The sequence below is a fragment of the Macaca thibetana genome, chromosome 11, assembly GCF_024542745.1.
Source record: "Macaca thibetana thibetana isolate TM-01 chromosome 11, ASM2454274v1, whole genome shotgun sequence".
Lineage (NCBI taxonomy): Eukaryota > Metazoa > Chordata > Mammalia > Primates > Cercopithecidae > Macaca > Macaca thibetana.
In genome coordinates, this window is record NC_065588.1 from 50,015,439 (window position 1) to 50,031,003 (window position 15,565).

General features: G+C 45.6%; 2 protein-coding genes across 15 annotated transcripts in view; both read right to left on the reverse strand.

Annotated features, from left to right (window-relative positions):
- LOC126931116 (cyclic AMP-dependent transcription factor ATF-7) overlaps nucleotides 1–15,565 on the reverse strand; it is a 468,437-nt gene that overhangs the window by 175,426 nt on the left and 277,446 nt on the right. The window lies entirely within an intron of this gene.
- ATP5MC2 (ATP synthase membrane subunit c locus 2) overlaps nucleotides 1–15,565 on the reverse strand; it is a 497,231-nt gene that overhangs the window by 9,482 nt on the left and 472,184 nt on the right. For 5 of the 14 annotated variants that reach the window (XM_050749058.1, XM_050749059.1, XM_050749057.1 and 2 more), the window contains exon 2: nucleotides 1,526–1,544. The exons of 3 other annotated variants lie outside the window; for them this stretch is intronic. Coding sequence is in view for 1 of the 11 variants with exons in the window: in XM_050749051.1 (XP_050605008.1) it covers nucleotides 1,526–1,665 (140 nt within the window). In the remaining 10 variants the exon portion in view is untranslated. Of the gene's footprint in view, nucleotides 1–872; nucleotides 1,440–1,525; nucleotides 1,896–15,565 lie in introns of those variants that run through there. 6 more of the 14 variants (XM_050749055.1, XM_050749054.1, XM_050749052.1 and 3 more) reach the window with 3 other exon arrangements.

Consider the following 15,565-nt stretch of genomic DNA (forward strand, 5'->3'; position numbering starts at 1 on the left):
TAGGCCTATTAAATGCCACTTCCTTAAATGAACTGAACTCAGATTGTTCCAGGTTAAAACACTTCTGAATCCAAGATCTTAATTGCTTTTGTAGTGACAGTGTCATTATAAAAAATTTTGTTTGCCAGGCTGGTGTGGAACTCCTGGCATCAAACGATCTTCCCACCTTGGTCTCCCAATGTTGGGATTACAGGTATGAGCCACCACACCCAGCCTTAATTACTTTTAGGTTAATGGATGTCTTCAACTCTTGTCCTATCTAGAACTCTGATTTTTGCCTATAGGTAACTCTAACCCAGTTTTGCTGCTGTACTATTCACGTTTTGTTGGGTCAAAATCCAATAGTTCTTTAAGGCTTTTAGAAAAAGAAGGAGTGGTTTTTTCTAAGGGAATTATACCATATTATCATCTTTGTAAAATGCAACTCTTAGGGGGATTAAGTATGTTCATTTACAAATTAACATACACAAAGAGTTTAATGTGGTGCTGGCATGTAACAAACCCACAACAAAGGGTGGCAATTAAGTGATCCCACCATTGGCTATCTAATCATGGCAAGTCTGCAATTGTTAGCCTACAACTTGGGCAAAGGTACTATCCAGAATCAGAACTCCTAAATCATCACGGGCTTTTTGCTCAGTGTAGATGAGTCACAGGGGTGGTGACTTAACTATTCCTCTCCTTAAACTATCTTTTCCCTGTAACAGCAGAATCTGGGGAGGTTAATTAATCCTTGACAGGAAGGCTGGCAGGCAGCGACTCATGCTGGCCCCACTAGCTTGGTCTTACCCCACCTTTCTGGGCCTGCTGCCTCAACAGAAACCCTCATCTCTAGCCCACCACTTGTGACTTTTCCAACTTCACCAGCGTACCGGGATGCGAGAAACGTACCGGTAAACAACTAGTGATTCCAAAGCAACCAGCCTCTCTCTTCGGCCTTAGCCACCCTCAAGCCACAACCTGACGGGAGGCGATGTTTTGGCTTTTTTTTTTTTCCCCACTTCTACCATGTTCAAAGTTTACTTTTTAAATTGAGGGGTGCTGACTAGAGGGATTGGTGACTTTAGACGATCCACTATCTCCATTGCTCGGAGCACCTGAGGTCCTGGGGCCGAAAGTCTGGAGACTTCAGAATAAAGAAGGCACAAGTCAGGATGAGAACAGAAAGCAGAGATAGGAGGGGAGGGCCTGGGGTTGTGACAATCTGAAAGGGCCAGAGGCCGAGAAAAGCGTGTCCGTAGGGGCTGGGTGGAACAGGTGAAAAGCAGCACTCCAGGATCTAACTTTGGCCAGCGCCAAGGCACCCTCCCCCAACAAGACATCCAAGATGGCGCCAGGCCCGCGCGGTTGGAGGTCACCTGCACGCGGAAGACCCAGTTCTAAGGCGCAGGGGTAGCGGGAGCCAGGAAGGAAGCGAGGACAAGGGTGGGAGCAAGCAAGGTAAGAGTCTCAAAGCATCCGCGCGAGGTGGGGTGTCCCGCGCGCGTGCGCGGCGCACAGAGGGCTCTAGGTCCCAAGGCCTTACCTTCTCCCACTGCAGAGAAGACAGAGAGGGGCGGAGCAGCGGGAATAGCGAAAGGAAGGCTCAGCGCATGCGTGGCCTGGGCCAACGAGTCGCTCCACCACGGATAGAGTGATTGCAACATAGAGGATCAGCTCAGGCATCACAGCGCCGCCTGCCAGGGCTGTGGCGGTATCCGGCCAGTTGCTCCACCTGGCGTTCGAGAGGAGAAACTACAGCGAGCGCCGACAGTGCAGAAATGAGGCCAACTCCGCAGAGTAAGCGGATCCGTAACGTGGCCGGCGGTTCGGTCTGTACCACGTTTGGGATCGCGGACTTGCGTCCCCTTTCCGAGCATGCGCAGTCACACTGCCAAGACAACAAAACTCCTACTCAGAATTCAGTGTTAACATACAGTCAGGAATGGGGTTCAGTGCCTAAAATGCAGCAGGAGGAAGATCTTGGGAGTCCTGCTTTCTGTCGCGCCGGGACCCTGGCATCACTGGATGGCAAACCGGCTCAATGGGCGAATAGTCAGCAAAATGCCGCAGCTGCTTCTGGTGGCTTCGCCCTTTCCCCCCCTTCCCATTCCGGTGATAAACCATGAGAAAAGCAGCAACAGCGAGCCAGAAGATAGGGCTAAATATGATTCGAATCTCTCTTTCCTGGTTCCTGGGACAGTCTAGGAATAACGGGCACCCGCGACTCGCTGTAATGTTGCAAGGTCACTCCAGGCTTACCCGAACCTCTGCTCAGGTTTCAACTAGCGAGTTGGGATAAGCAGCGCCCCACTCCCCCGCCCCCATGCTCTCCTGAACGCCCATCTTCTCTCTCCTTTCGCTCGTCCTTCCCCTGATGGAAGGAGGTGGGGGGCTTCCTGGCCCCTCATCTTTCCTAGGCCTCCTTGTCTCACAGATAGGACTTGCCCTGCCCTTTGGAACAGGGCGACAAGGCCTATCCAGTTCCAAACCCCTGCCGTCCCTGCATCGTGCTTGAACGCAGCACGAGAAAGACGGGAAAAACTCACCAAACCCCATAAAAAATAAAAAATAAAAAGAAAGCCGCGGTCGTAAATAAAGGCAAATCCGCCACCCTCTGAGGGGCCGTTTGTCCTCCCCTCCTTGGCCTCGTCCTTCCCGCCGCCCCCTCCCGGCTCCCGGGCCCCGCGGCGCCCCGGCCCCGAGCTCCTCCATTTAATCGGATTTGGGAGAAGGGGAGGATAAATCACGGCAGCAGCTTTACGGTCCCGGAGGAGAGGCGAGCCGCAGCCAGGCACACCCCGGCCGACGATAAAAACCGCCGCTGAAAGCCCACGGAGCAATTTCCCGGGACCCCGAGCGACGCCATTACAGGAATGTAATTTTGCCCGGATGAGGCCCCGAGTTTAATTATCCTCGCGGAGGAATTTCAATGCGGCCAATCCATCTTGCAGGCGGGCGGCAGAGGGATTTATATGGGCCCGTTATTTCACACCGATCCTCCATCTGCATTTTTATGGCCCTGAGCTCCTGAAAGGGAGGGGAAAGAGTGGGGAGAAATAGGAGAAGCAGGCGAGAAGAGGAGGGTGGTGGACTGCCCGTCTTTCCTAAATTCACGTTTCCAGCTCCATTAGGATTCTCACAGGTTCCTCTGAAATCCCCAAATCTCCAGTTCTAGTTGTTGATTACGCCCCGAGCGGGTAGGTAGGTGGGAAATGGAACTGGGATCCTTGGGAATCAATCAACAGGTATTTATCAAGTACCAAGTGGTGCCAGGCACTGTGGAGATGCTGTTAGGAGAAAGACAGGCTAGCAAAGACACAAGTTTATCCCCTGAGGCCTCCAGACATCTCCACTCCCACCAAAACGGAATTCTTTTAAGCTGTCGGCTTCACATCCTCAGTGGCAGAGAAAGTCCACCGTTCTTAGGGGCCACCACCCCCAAACGGCTGTTGCAGCTGTTGCGACAATTTGGACACTCAGATATGGCTAACAATCCCAGAGGAGGATCAGAGAAGGGGCCTGGGAGGAAGCTAAAGCTGGCTCTTTCCGAAAGTTACAGCCTGCGATGTTTAACACTCCCTTACCCTCATAGAATAATGGGTTCTGCGTTCAGACAAATCTGGGTTCCCAAATCGCTGTGTGACCTTGAGCTAGCTGTTTAACCCCCTTTAAATCTATTTCCTCCTGTGTAAATTGGGAAGAATAATAGTACTTACCACACAGTCAATATTGGGATAATACATATGAAGCTTTTAGCAAGGTACTTGGTACCCAGTAAGAGTTCAGTAATTGCTAGCATCAAAATCATCATCGTCACCACCATTACCATCACCACCACCATCATCACTGCTTCTATAGTTAAGGGCATTGCAACTCAATTCTACACTGCTACCTATATAGACTGTTTATTGCAAGGTCCTTGAGATAATATCTCCTGAAAGAGACTCAACTACACTTTAAAAACGGTTTCACCTGCATAAATCTTTTTTTTTTAATTTTTATTTATTTATTTTATTTATTTATTTATTTTTTTGAGACGGAGTCTCCCTCTGTTGCCCAGGCTGGAGTGCAGTGGCCGGATCTCAGCTCACTGCAAGCTCCACCTCCCGGGTTCACGCCATTCTCCTGCCTCAGCCTCCCGAGTAGCTGGGACTACAGGCGCCCGCCACCTCGCCCGGCTAGTTTTTTGTATTTTTTAGTAGAGACGGGGTTTCACCGTGTTAGCCAGGATGGTCTCGATCTCCTGACCTCGTGATCCGCCTGTCTCGGCCTCCCAAAGTGCTGGGATTACAGGCTTGAGCCACCGCGCCCGGCCACACCTGCATAAATCATACAAAACAAGTTATTTTACTTGCTGGTGAGTGGAGATCTGAGGGGAGGCTGAGAATCCTGGGACTATTACTACGAGACTTGAAGCAAGAAATCAAATCCGCAAGGGAGCAGTGAGGCTACAAAAAGGAGGTTTGTAAGGGGAGGGGTGAATTTGAAGACAACAAAAGATCCAAGAGAAGCTTAGCTGAAGGTCGGGTGATCTTCTTAACTATGGGCTTGGGGAAGGGTCCCTCTTTCACTTCACAAAGGGAAAACTGGGGTCCAGAAAGGAAAGGGTGTGGAGAGAGAACTATCCTTTCCAATCAGTCCCTTTCTTTTCCTACCAGACCATATAACAAGGTTGGCCTGATTGGCCAGTTTTTTTAATGACTGTGAGTGGCAGATTCTGACTGGTTGGCAGCCTCCCTGCACAGTGGTGACCAAGAAATGAAATTGATCTTTTCTTTCTTAGGATTGGTTAACAACCCTCAGGGGAGGCCAGAGACTCATTTTAATTGACTGGATAGGCTAGGAGAGAGGTTCAGCTTCTCTCTTATGGAAAGTCCAAGTGTCCTTTTCTACAAAGGTCACCAAGGAAGGGTTTTGATTGGTTTATATATGTTTCTTTGGACAAGAAGCCATAGCTTAGAGCAGAAAAATCAAGATAATCGTGCAGGCATGCCACAATGAGAAAGAGCCACAGAAAGAAACAGTAGTGATTTTAAAAACGAGAGACAGAGAGAGAGGGGGGGGGGGGGGGGGGGGGGAGAGACAGACAGACACCAGGGCACAGAGAAATGCAAAGAAAAGAAAGATATTGCTAGAGAGAAGAGGAAGGGTTTAAATGGCTTGATTTCCATTCCTGATGGCTTAAGATGAGGATACTTTATGATGTGTTTTGCTAGATGTACATGTTGCCAGCAAGTGGCATGGATAGAACAGCTGTCTTCCAGGCAGGAGACTGGGAGTCTAGTCCCAGCCCTGCTACTAAATAGTTGAATAATTATGCAAGTTACTTCATCTCTTGAAGCTTCAGTTTCCTCATTTGGAAAAATCAGGGAGAGAAGTAGGTGATCTCTAAGATTCCATCCAGTGTTAACTTTCCAGGATTCTCTTTCTTTCTGCTAAACAGGCACTTTCCTGCAAGTTAAAGTGGAGCCTTTGCACTGCCAAAACTTCTTACATATTGAGCTTCTCTATTTATTTGTGATTGTTAATTTCAAGCTCCTGGGCTGTGATGGGCTGGTGGGAACTGACTGATAGATTTTCTACTTTTCCTTGCTAAATCAGTTCCCTAAGACATCAGGACTGTGAGACGTAGGCAAACCTCCCTACTTCTAGAGAAAGAAAACAGTAGATAAAGGAAAGGAAAGGATCACTTGTATCCAGGCTTCTGAGGGAGGAATCAGTGGGAGAGATGGTGGCAGAGGGATGGCCAAAAAAGTTTTTGCTGGGGAAGAACTTCAACTTCCTTTGAATTTGTTTATTTTTAAATTATTTTAATTTAATTTTATTTTTTGGAGACAGGGTCTTGTTCTGTTGCCCAGGCTGGGGTGCAGTGATACGATCATGGTTCACAGCCTTGACCTCCTGGGCTCAATTGATCCACCTGCCTCAGCCTCACAAGTAGCTGGGACTACAGGCATGCGCCACCATGCCGGTTAATTTTTGTATTTTTTGTAGAGATGGGGTTTCACTATGTTGTCCAGGCTGGCCTTGAACTCCTGAGCTCAAGCGATCTGCCTACCTCAACCTCCCAAAATTCTGGGATTACCGGCGTGAGCCACCATGCCTGGCCACAACCAATATTTATTGAGCATCTACTATGTGCAAAGTATTGTGCTACGTATTGTGAATGGGTATTAAAAAGGACAAAACATACTCCTTTGTCTTCATAAATTTAAAATCAGTAAGAGAGACATGTACACATATAACTATATTATGCAGCAGGATTTAATAGGCTATATGAGTAATAGGAGTTGTGAAAGCAGTATAACTTCCAGCTAGAATAGTCAAGAGGGCAATATAATTAAAGTAGGTTTTTTCCTTTTAAGAAATTAGCTGGGCGTGGTGGCTCATGCCTGCAATCCCAGCACTTTGGGAAGCCGAGGCAGGGAGATTGCATGAGCCCAGGAGTTTGAGACCAGCCTGGGCAATATAGCGAGACCCCATTGCTACAAAAAATAAAAACAAAACGTTTGGAAAAAGAAAATTATGAAATATTTGATTCATACAAAATAATGCAAGTAATGTATATCCACTTATTCAACACATATATTTTGAGCATCTACTATGTGCTAGGCACTGTTTTTGGTGTTGGGGACACAGGCGTGAACAAAGCAAGACAACTTTTCCAGAACTGATATTTTATATAAACTATGAAGCTTAGTAATAAAAGGAACACCCATTAAACCACACCCTAATTTTTTTTGAGGGGGGATGGAGTTTTGCTCATGTTGCCCATGCTGGAGTGCAGTGGCATGATCTTGGCTCACTGCAACCTTAACCTCCTGGGTTCAAGCAATTCTCCTGCCTCAGCCTCCCAAGTAGCTGGGATTACAGGTGTGCACCACCACACCTGGCTAATTTCCTATTTTTAGAAGAGACGGAGTTTCACCATGTTTGTCAGGCTGGTCTCAAATTCCTGACCTTAGGTGATCCACCAGTCTTGGCCTCCCAAAGTGCTGGGATTACAGGCATGAGCCACTGTATGCAGCAGCATGCCCTAATTTAAGAAAAGAAAAAGAAAAAAGGCCAGGCATGGTAGCTCATGTCTGTAATCCGAGCACTTTGGCAGGCCAAGGCAGGTGTATCATTTGAGGTCAGGAGTTCAAAACCAGCCTGGCCAACGTGGTGAAACCCCATCTCTATTAAAAATACAAAAATTAGCTGGGCGTGGTGGTGGGCACCTGTAATTCCAGCTACTCAGGAGGCTGAGGCAGGAGAATTGTTTGAGCCTGGGAAGCGGAGGTTACAGTGAGCACAGACTGTGTCACTGCACTCCAGCCTGGGTGATAGAGCAAGACTCCATCTCAAAAAAAAAAAAAAAAAATACCAATACTACTGAAGGGCCCCATGTGGTTTCTCTTCTGTGCTAATCCCTGAATCTTGTATTTACCATGTCCTGGTTTTTATTTATTTATTTTTAACATGTATTATTTATTTTGTCCTTCCTTCTTTTTAAGAAAACATTCTAAGAGTGATATAATACTGTTTGTAGATATCTTTGACTTGCCCTTTTCATTCAACATTATGTTTTGTTCAACATTATTCAACATTATGTTTCATCTATGTTGATGTATGTAGTTGTAGTTTATTCATTTTCATTGATGTATAGTAACCCACCAATTTATTGACTAATTCTCCTGTTAATGAATATTTGGGCTTGTTTTCATCTTTTTGCAATTACAGACTATGCTGCCTGGAACATTTATGAACATGTCTCTGTACATGTGGGGAATAATTTCTTCAGGGTATATGTATAAAGGGGAATTGTTTCCGGTAAGACAGGAAATAAAAAAAGAAAAATTTAAAAAAGGAAATTTCTGGATTTTAAGATATGAATATCTTCAACTTTTCTAGAAAATCTCAGTTGGTTTTCTTTTTTTTTTTTTTGAGCTGGAGTCTCGCTCTGTCACCCAGGGTAGAGTGCTGTTGTGCAATCTTGGCTCACTGCAATCTCCGCCTCCTGGGTTCACGCCATTCTCCTGCCTCAGTCTCCAGAGTAGCTGGGACTACAGGCGCCCGCCACCATGCCTGGCTAATTTTGTGTGTGTGTGTGTGTGTGTGTGTGTGTGTGTGTGTGTTTTTAGTAGAGACAGGGTTTCACTGTGTTAGCCAGGATGGTCTCGATCTCCTGACCTCATGATCTGCCCGCCTTGGCCTCCCAAAGTGTTGGGATTACAGGCGTGAGCCACTGTGCCTGGCTCAATTTGTTTTTTAATACTTAAGTGCACCAAAGTATATAAGAGTTTCAGTTGCTACCCTATCCTTGCCAACACTTGGTATTTAGTCAGTTTGTTGGGTATAAAATGGAATTTTATGGCCGGGCGTGGTGTCTCATGCCTGTAATCCCAGCACTTTGGGAGGCCGAGGCAGGAGGATCACGAGGTCAGGAGATCGAGACCATCCTGGCCAATATGGTGAAACCCCATCTCTACTAAAAATACACAAATTAGCTGGATGTGGTGGCACACACCTATAAGAACACGCCACTGCACTCCAGCCTGGCGACAGATCGAGACTCCATATCAAAAAAAAAAAAAAGGAATTTCATGGTGGTTTGAATTTATATTTCCCCTATTGTTGATGAGATTGAGTGGTTGAGTATCTTTTCATATATTTATTGGTCATTCATGTTCTGTCTTCTGTAAAATGCCTAGTCATGTATGTCTTTTGCCCATTTTCCTATTGGGTTATTTGTTATCTTCCTATTGATTTTTAGGAATTAACAAATATATGTCCTAGTACCGATCCTTTGTTAGTGGCAGTTTGTGGAGGGGTTGGAATTTTGGTAGAAGATCTAAGGATGGATGATTTCGGTTCTAGCTCAGTCTTTATTGAGTTGGATTAATTAATTCTTAATTCATTCATCAAATATTTATTGAATGTCTAGGCAGACATCATGCTAAATACTGAGAATACAAATATCTCCCACATTTGCGTATTCCTTACCACTTCCAAAATCTAATTTGGTCCAAACCACTGACATCTCTTGCTGGGCCACTACAGTACTTCCTAGCTGATCTCCTTGATTCCGATTTGGCCTGGCCACAGTCTACACTCCACAGAGTGAGTAGCTAAACTGGTCTTTTAAAGGATAGATCAGCTCGAGCCCATGAGTTTGAGGCTGTGGTGAGCTATGATTGCACTACTGCACTTCAGCCTGGGTAACAAAGCAAGACTCTGCCTCTGAAAAATAAAAATTAGAGGAAAATATAGATTGGATCTTGCTACTTAAAACCTTCTAATAGTTTTATAGTACTTGTAGAAAAAATTCAAGGGTCCAGCTACAATAGGCTCTTACTGAACTTCAGATACAGCAAAGATTTTCTCACTCAGGACCCTTGCTACTCCCTCTGCCCAGAACCTTCTTTCCCCAGATTATGCCTTGGCTGACTCTCTCATTTCATTTAGGCCTCATCTCTGATATCTTCTCCTCAGAGAGGACTTACCTGACGCTCTCTAAATAGCCATCACCCTCTCTTCTTTATCCCTTTATACTTCCTTCTTTTTCTTTTTTTTTTTTTTTTTTTGAGACGGAGTCTCGCTCTGTTGCCCAGGCTGGAGTGCAGTGGCCGGATCTCAGCTCACTGCAAGCTCCGCCTCCTGGGTTCATGCCATTCTCCGGCCTCAGCCTCCCGAGTATCTGGGACTACAGGCGCCCACCACCTCGCCCGGCTAGTTTTTTGCATTTTTTTTTTAGTAGAGATGGGGTTTCACCGTGTTAGCCAGGATGGTCTCGATCTCCTGACCTCGTGATCCACCCGTCTTGGCCTCCCAAAGTGCTGGGATTACAGGCTTGAACCACCGCGCCCGGCCTACTTCCTTATTTTTCTTTTTAGCACTTATCATATGTAGTTTTATTTTTATTTTTATTTTTTTAAAAATTTATTTATTTATTTATATTTATTTATTTATTTTTGAGATGGAGTTTTGCTCTTGTTGCCCAGGCTCAAGTGCAATGGCACGATCTCGGCTCACTGCAACTTCCGCCTCCCAGGGTCAAGCGATTCTCAAGCCTCAGCCGAGAAGCTGGGATTACAGGCATGCACCACCATGCCCGGCTAATTTTGTGTTTTTAGTAGAGATGGGGTTTCACCATGTTAGCCAGGCGGGTCTCAAACTCCTGACCTCAGGCGATCTGCCCGCCTTGGCCTCCCAAAGTACTGGGATTACAGGCTTGAGCCACCCCACTGGCCTATTTTTACTTTTTATTGCTTTTACCCCACTAGAAGATAAGCTTCCCTAAGGCAGGGACATTGTTCATCACTGTATCCCCAGCATTTAGAATAGTACCTGGCACATACTAGGCTCTCAACAGAAATTTTGTGAATGATTGAACAGTGAATAAGATAGAGTCCTTGCCCTTAACAACTTTATAGTCTAACAGGTGATACATAGGATTATTAAATAAAAGGCAAATAATTTCAACACAGAACAATAGTACTATAAAAGGGGTAAGCAGTGGGTGCCATGGAAATACATAGGATGGACATGCATCACAGTGCTGAGAAGGAGTAGTCAAGGAAGCCTTCCAGAAGGAGGTGACATTTCTGAGATGCCTAAAAAAACTGTATAGGGAGGAAATGGAAGGATGTTCCATGGAGTAGCAGCAATAAGTACAGAGGCTTGGAAATGAGGGATTAAGTGTCTCTTCAACAGAGGGCAAGTAATTCAGTGTGGCCAGAATGAACAGTTGTGGTGTGGCAGGATGCAAAGAGATGAGACTAGTTGTTGGTGGGTAGATCCTGAAGGATCTTGAGCATCAAGCTAAGGCATTTGGATTTTATCCAGAAAGCAACAAGGAGTCATTTAAGCAGGAGAGTGAGAGGCTCAGGTTTGCATTTTAAAAAGATCATTCTAGCTCTAGTGTGGAGGACTGATGAGAAAGGGCAGGGCTGGCAGCACAGAGAGCAAAAAGGAGACTGTTGTCAAAATCCAGGTGGGAGATGGGGATAGCTTAAGCTTGGGGGTGATAGTGGGAATGGTGAGAAGTAGGCAGAGCTCAGAGAGCTTTCAAAGGAAGACCTGACAGGCCTCAGTGATTGACTGGTGTAGGAGATAAAGGAGAAGGGAGAGGTGAAGATGGCGCTCAGTTTTCTGGCCTGGGTCACCGAGTGGTGCCATTCTGTGACTCTCTCCCAAGCCTAATCCATCTCCACATTCGAGGAACCACCTCCCCAGGCTTCACAACCTAGGAGCCTACCCCTAAGGCTAACCTTCCTCTAAACTTGGTCTTGTATCCAATTACCCTGCATTCGTTTAACCTTTTCTTTGGGCTCTATTCCCTCTATTTTCTTCCCACTAAATGAAATGGAAACTTCTCTCTAGATACCTTTGGTTCTGTTCTTATTTTTCCAACCTTACCTGAATCACTAGGCCCTCATGTATTTGATTAAAGCTCATCAAAGAGCAAGAATCTTCCACAATATCTCTCCATAGAGGCTAAAACAGGGTTGTAGCTCAAGGGAGCCACTGTTGAGTACCATAAGCAGCCTGAAGACTCCTAGACATACAGGACAGAAGAGTGGCAGGACAGACAGTAAAATGACTACAGGTGGCCGGGTACAGTGGCTCACGCCTGTAATCCCAGCACTTTGGAAGGCCAAGGTGGGTAGATCACTTGAAGCCGGGAGTTCGAGACCAGCCTGGCCAGCATGATGAAATCCTGTCTCTACTAAAAGTACAAAAATGAGCTGGGTGTGGTGGCGTGTGCCTGGAGTAGCTGGTGGCCCAGCTATTCAGGAGGCTGAGGCAGGAGAATTATTTGAACCCGGGAGGCGGAGGTTGCAGTGAGCTGAGATTGCGCCATTGCACTCCAGCCTGGGTGACAGAGTGAGACCCTGTCTCAAGAAGAAAAAAAAAAATGACTACAAGCATGCACTGTAAGTTAGTTACATCCTCTTTAGGTGGGGAATAGCAGGAGAAGTCACGGCAACCATGGAAGGGCAAGGGTGAGAAATCAGCACCCCCTTTTATAATAAGCTGAAAAGTTTCCGATGAAAAGGTGAATTTGGCAAGCTGTGAGAATGAAGAGAGGAATTGCTGGTGGGCAAGTCTGTGGGCTTTCTAGCCATGAAGAACAGAATGGGAAGGGCAGAAGGAAGAATCAGAGTGCTGTAGTGAGATGAGTGAACCCACCTCTAGTATTTGTGGGGCTTGCGGCAAGAGAAAAATTTAGGCCCCGATACTGAATATCTAAATATGTAAAAGTTATAAATCAAAGCTAAGAAACCATTAAGTAAACATGTCCTACCCTCTTATCTTGACAAATGTATCAATATCAACTGGAAGGTTTATATTTAGAATTCTGGAATTCCTTCAAGCCCCTGTCTGCTTCATGTTCTCTTTCCATTCATAGCTTTGTCTCACTGCCGAAGGGGCCTCACGCAAAACTGTGTGCTCAGTAAGGCCATACATCTAAACTCCATCTGCACTACAGGCCAACAGGACTAAGAATGTGCCCCTAGTAGCTCAGTCTGTGCTCTCAAGAGATCAGCCCCCAGGAAGAGGCTGTGGGCTGTGGCCTTCCAAGGGGCTGCTCTGCTCAACAGGGGATTCTGGTAACTGGAGCATGGTCTAGGAGTGGGGAGAAACGAGCTCTGGGTAGACACATCCACTTGACCTTAAGTTATCCTCCTTCTGGAGGAGGATGAGGCCGTCTTTAAAAATACAGGCACCAAAGATAAAATCCCTCTGGCCAAGTCTAAAGGCATGGACTCCGAAATCATATACAGCTAGTTCAAATTCCTATTGTAATATTTCTTTATTCTTCTTTGAACTTGAGGAGGCTCTTTGAGGCTCCGTTTTCTTACTCCTAAAATGGGGATAATAATAACTACCTTACAGGGTTATTGTGAGAATTAAGCCAATGGTGTGCAAAGCACTTGGTATTTAATAACCACTACTCAGTTCACATTGTTTTTCTTCCCACTCACTGCCATGCTTCCCTTAAAGTAACCATGGAGGCTGGGGAAAAAAATTATGTTTTTTTTTTTTTTTGTAAGGCTATCTGGCAGAAATGAGCCTAAGAAAAAGGAATTTATAAAGAAGACAGTAATAATCTAGGCAGTAATAATCCCAGCCCAGCCTGGAATCATGTGGGAGAAAGAGGGAGAGTAAGTTATTTTGCATGCAGATAAATGAGAAGTGGTAATGGTGTAATTGCTTTTACAATCTGTTTGTTTTGCTGAGGGTAGCAGCTGGTTACTGTTTTGATTCTTGGTTTTCATGTTAAGACAGAGGGAGAAAAGGTGTGAATAATCCAAAATAAAAGAAAAGCCAAACACCGTTCCTTGGTGACTAGGAATACAATCAGAGAAACACATGGTTGCAAACACATATGTATTCTGTCTTTTATTTTATTTTATTTTATTTTATTTATTTATTTATTTTTGAGATGGAGTCTCACTCTGTCACCCAGGCTGGAGTGCAGTGGCGCGATCTTGGCTCATTGCAACCTCTGTCTCCTGGGTTCACGCAATTCTCCTGTCTTAGTCTCCCAAGTAGTTGGGACTACAGAAGCATGCCATCATGCCTGGCTAATTTTTGTATTTTTAGTAGAGACGGGGTTTCACTGTATTGGTCAGGCTCGTCTTGAACTCCTGAACTCAGGTGATCCACCTGCCTTGGCCTCCCAAAGTGCTGGAATTACAGGTGTGAGCCACCGTGCCCGGCCCTTATTTATTTATTTTAAGACAGGGTCTCACTCTGTCATCCTGGTTGGAGTGTAGTGACACGATCTCAGCTCACTGTAACCTTCGCCATCTGGGCTCAAGCTATCCTCCCACCTCAGCCTCCAAGTAGCTGCACCACCATGCCTGACTAATTTTTAAAGTTTTTTGTAGAGACAGGGTTTCACCATGTTGCCCAGGCTGGTTTTGAACTCCTGGGCTCAAACGATTGGCCTGCCTTGGCCTCCCAAAGTGCTGGGATTACAGGCATGAGCCACTGTGTCCAGCCTGTATTCTGTCTTTTAAACACAGGCACTGAACCTCTGATTAAGTTGGTTTAATCACTGTCCCTGAACATGTATAGATTCTTACCACATGCTGTCACTCTTGCTCAGCTTGCAGCTGGATGTCTTCTCCCTCCTTCTCAGTCATTCCAAATTCTATTCTTCTTCTTCTTGTTGTTGTTTTGAGATGAAGTCTTGCTGTGTTGCCCAGGCTGGAGTGCAGTGGTGTAATCTCTGCTCACTGCAACCTCCACTTCTGGGTTCAAGCAATTTTCCTACCTCAGCCTCCCTAGTAGCTGGGATTACAGGCACATGCCACAATGCCTGGCTAATTTTTGTATTTTTAATAGAGATGGGGTTTCGCCATATTGGCCAGGCTGGTCTCGAACTCCTGACCTCAGGTGATCCACCTGCCTTAGCCTTCCAAAGTGCTGGGATTACAGGCGTGAGCCACCGTACCCAACCCCAAATTCTTTTTTTTTTTCTTTTTCTTTGAGATGGAGTTTCGCTCTTGTTTCCCAAGCTGGAGTGCAATGGCGTGTTCTCGGCTCATCACAACCTCTGTCTCGCAGGTTCAAGAGATTCTCCTGCCTCAGCCTCCTGAGCAGCTGGGATTACAGGCACAGGCCACCGTGCCTGGCTAATTTTTATATTTTTAGTAGAGATGGGGTTTCTCCATGTTGGTCAGGCTGGTCTCGAACTCCTGACCTCAGGTGATCCACCTGCCTCATCCTCCCAAAGTGCTGGGATTACAGGTGTGAGCCACTGCGCCTGGCCACCCAACCCCAAATTCTACTCTTTATTTGAGGCCCACTCCTTCCATGTTAGCATTCTGCCTGCCCTCCACCCTTACCTTGAGCTCTTCCTAGTCTATGTCACCTGGAACTTACTTATGTCTTAGTATGTTCACTCTCTTGTATTGTTCTGTTTCTCTTACATGTGTGCAAGTCTTGCCTCCCCAACTAGAATTTTAGCTTATGAAGGGCAGGAACTATAATTCTTATTCTCTAAAATTTCCCATGGTTTCTGTGTATTTGTTCAACATACATGTATTAAGTTCTCATGTGCAGCCAGGCGTAGTGGCTCATGCATGTAATCCTAGCACTTTGGGAGGCTGAGGCAAGAGGATCACTTGAGGCCAGGAGTTTGAGACCAGCCCGCACAACATAGCAGGATCCTGTCTCTATTATATTAAAAAAAAAATTATGTGCTTGAACTGTGCTAGGTGCTAGGGATACGAAGGTTTTAATGGGGCAGGGCATGGTGGCTCATACCTGTAATCCCAGCACTTTGGGAGGCCAAGGTGGGAGGATTACTTGAGCCCAGGAGTTTGAGACCAACCTGGACAACATAGTAAGACCCTGTCTCTATTTTTAAAATAATTTAAATTAAAAGTTAAAAAAAATATATATATATATGTCACTGGAGTAGCTAATAATGTAATTTGATAACTGCCTATAAAAGTATTGAGCACATAATGGTATTTCACTACAGGTTTGATGGATTGACAAATCATGCTGCTTTTCCAATAGGCATTCAATGAATGGAAATTAATTAATGAGACAACTGAATTACAAGCTACTAATATGGCTG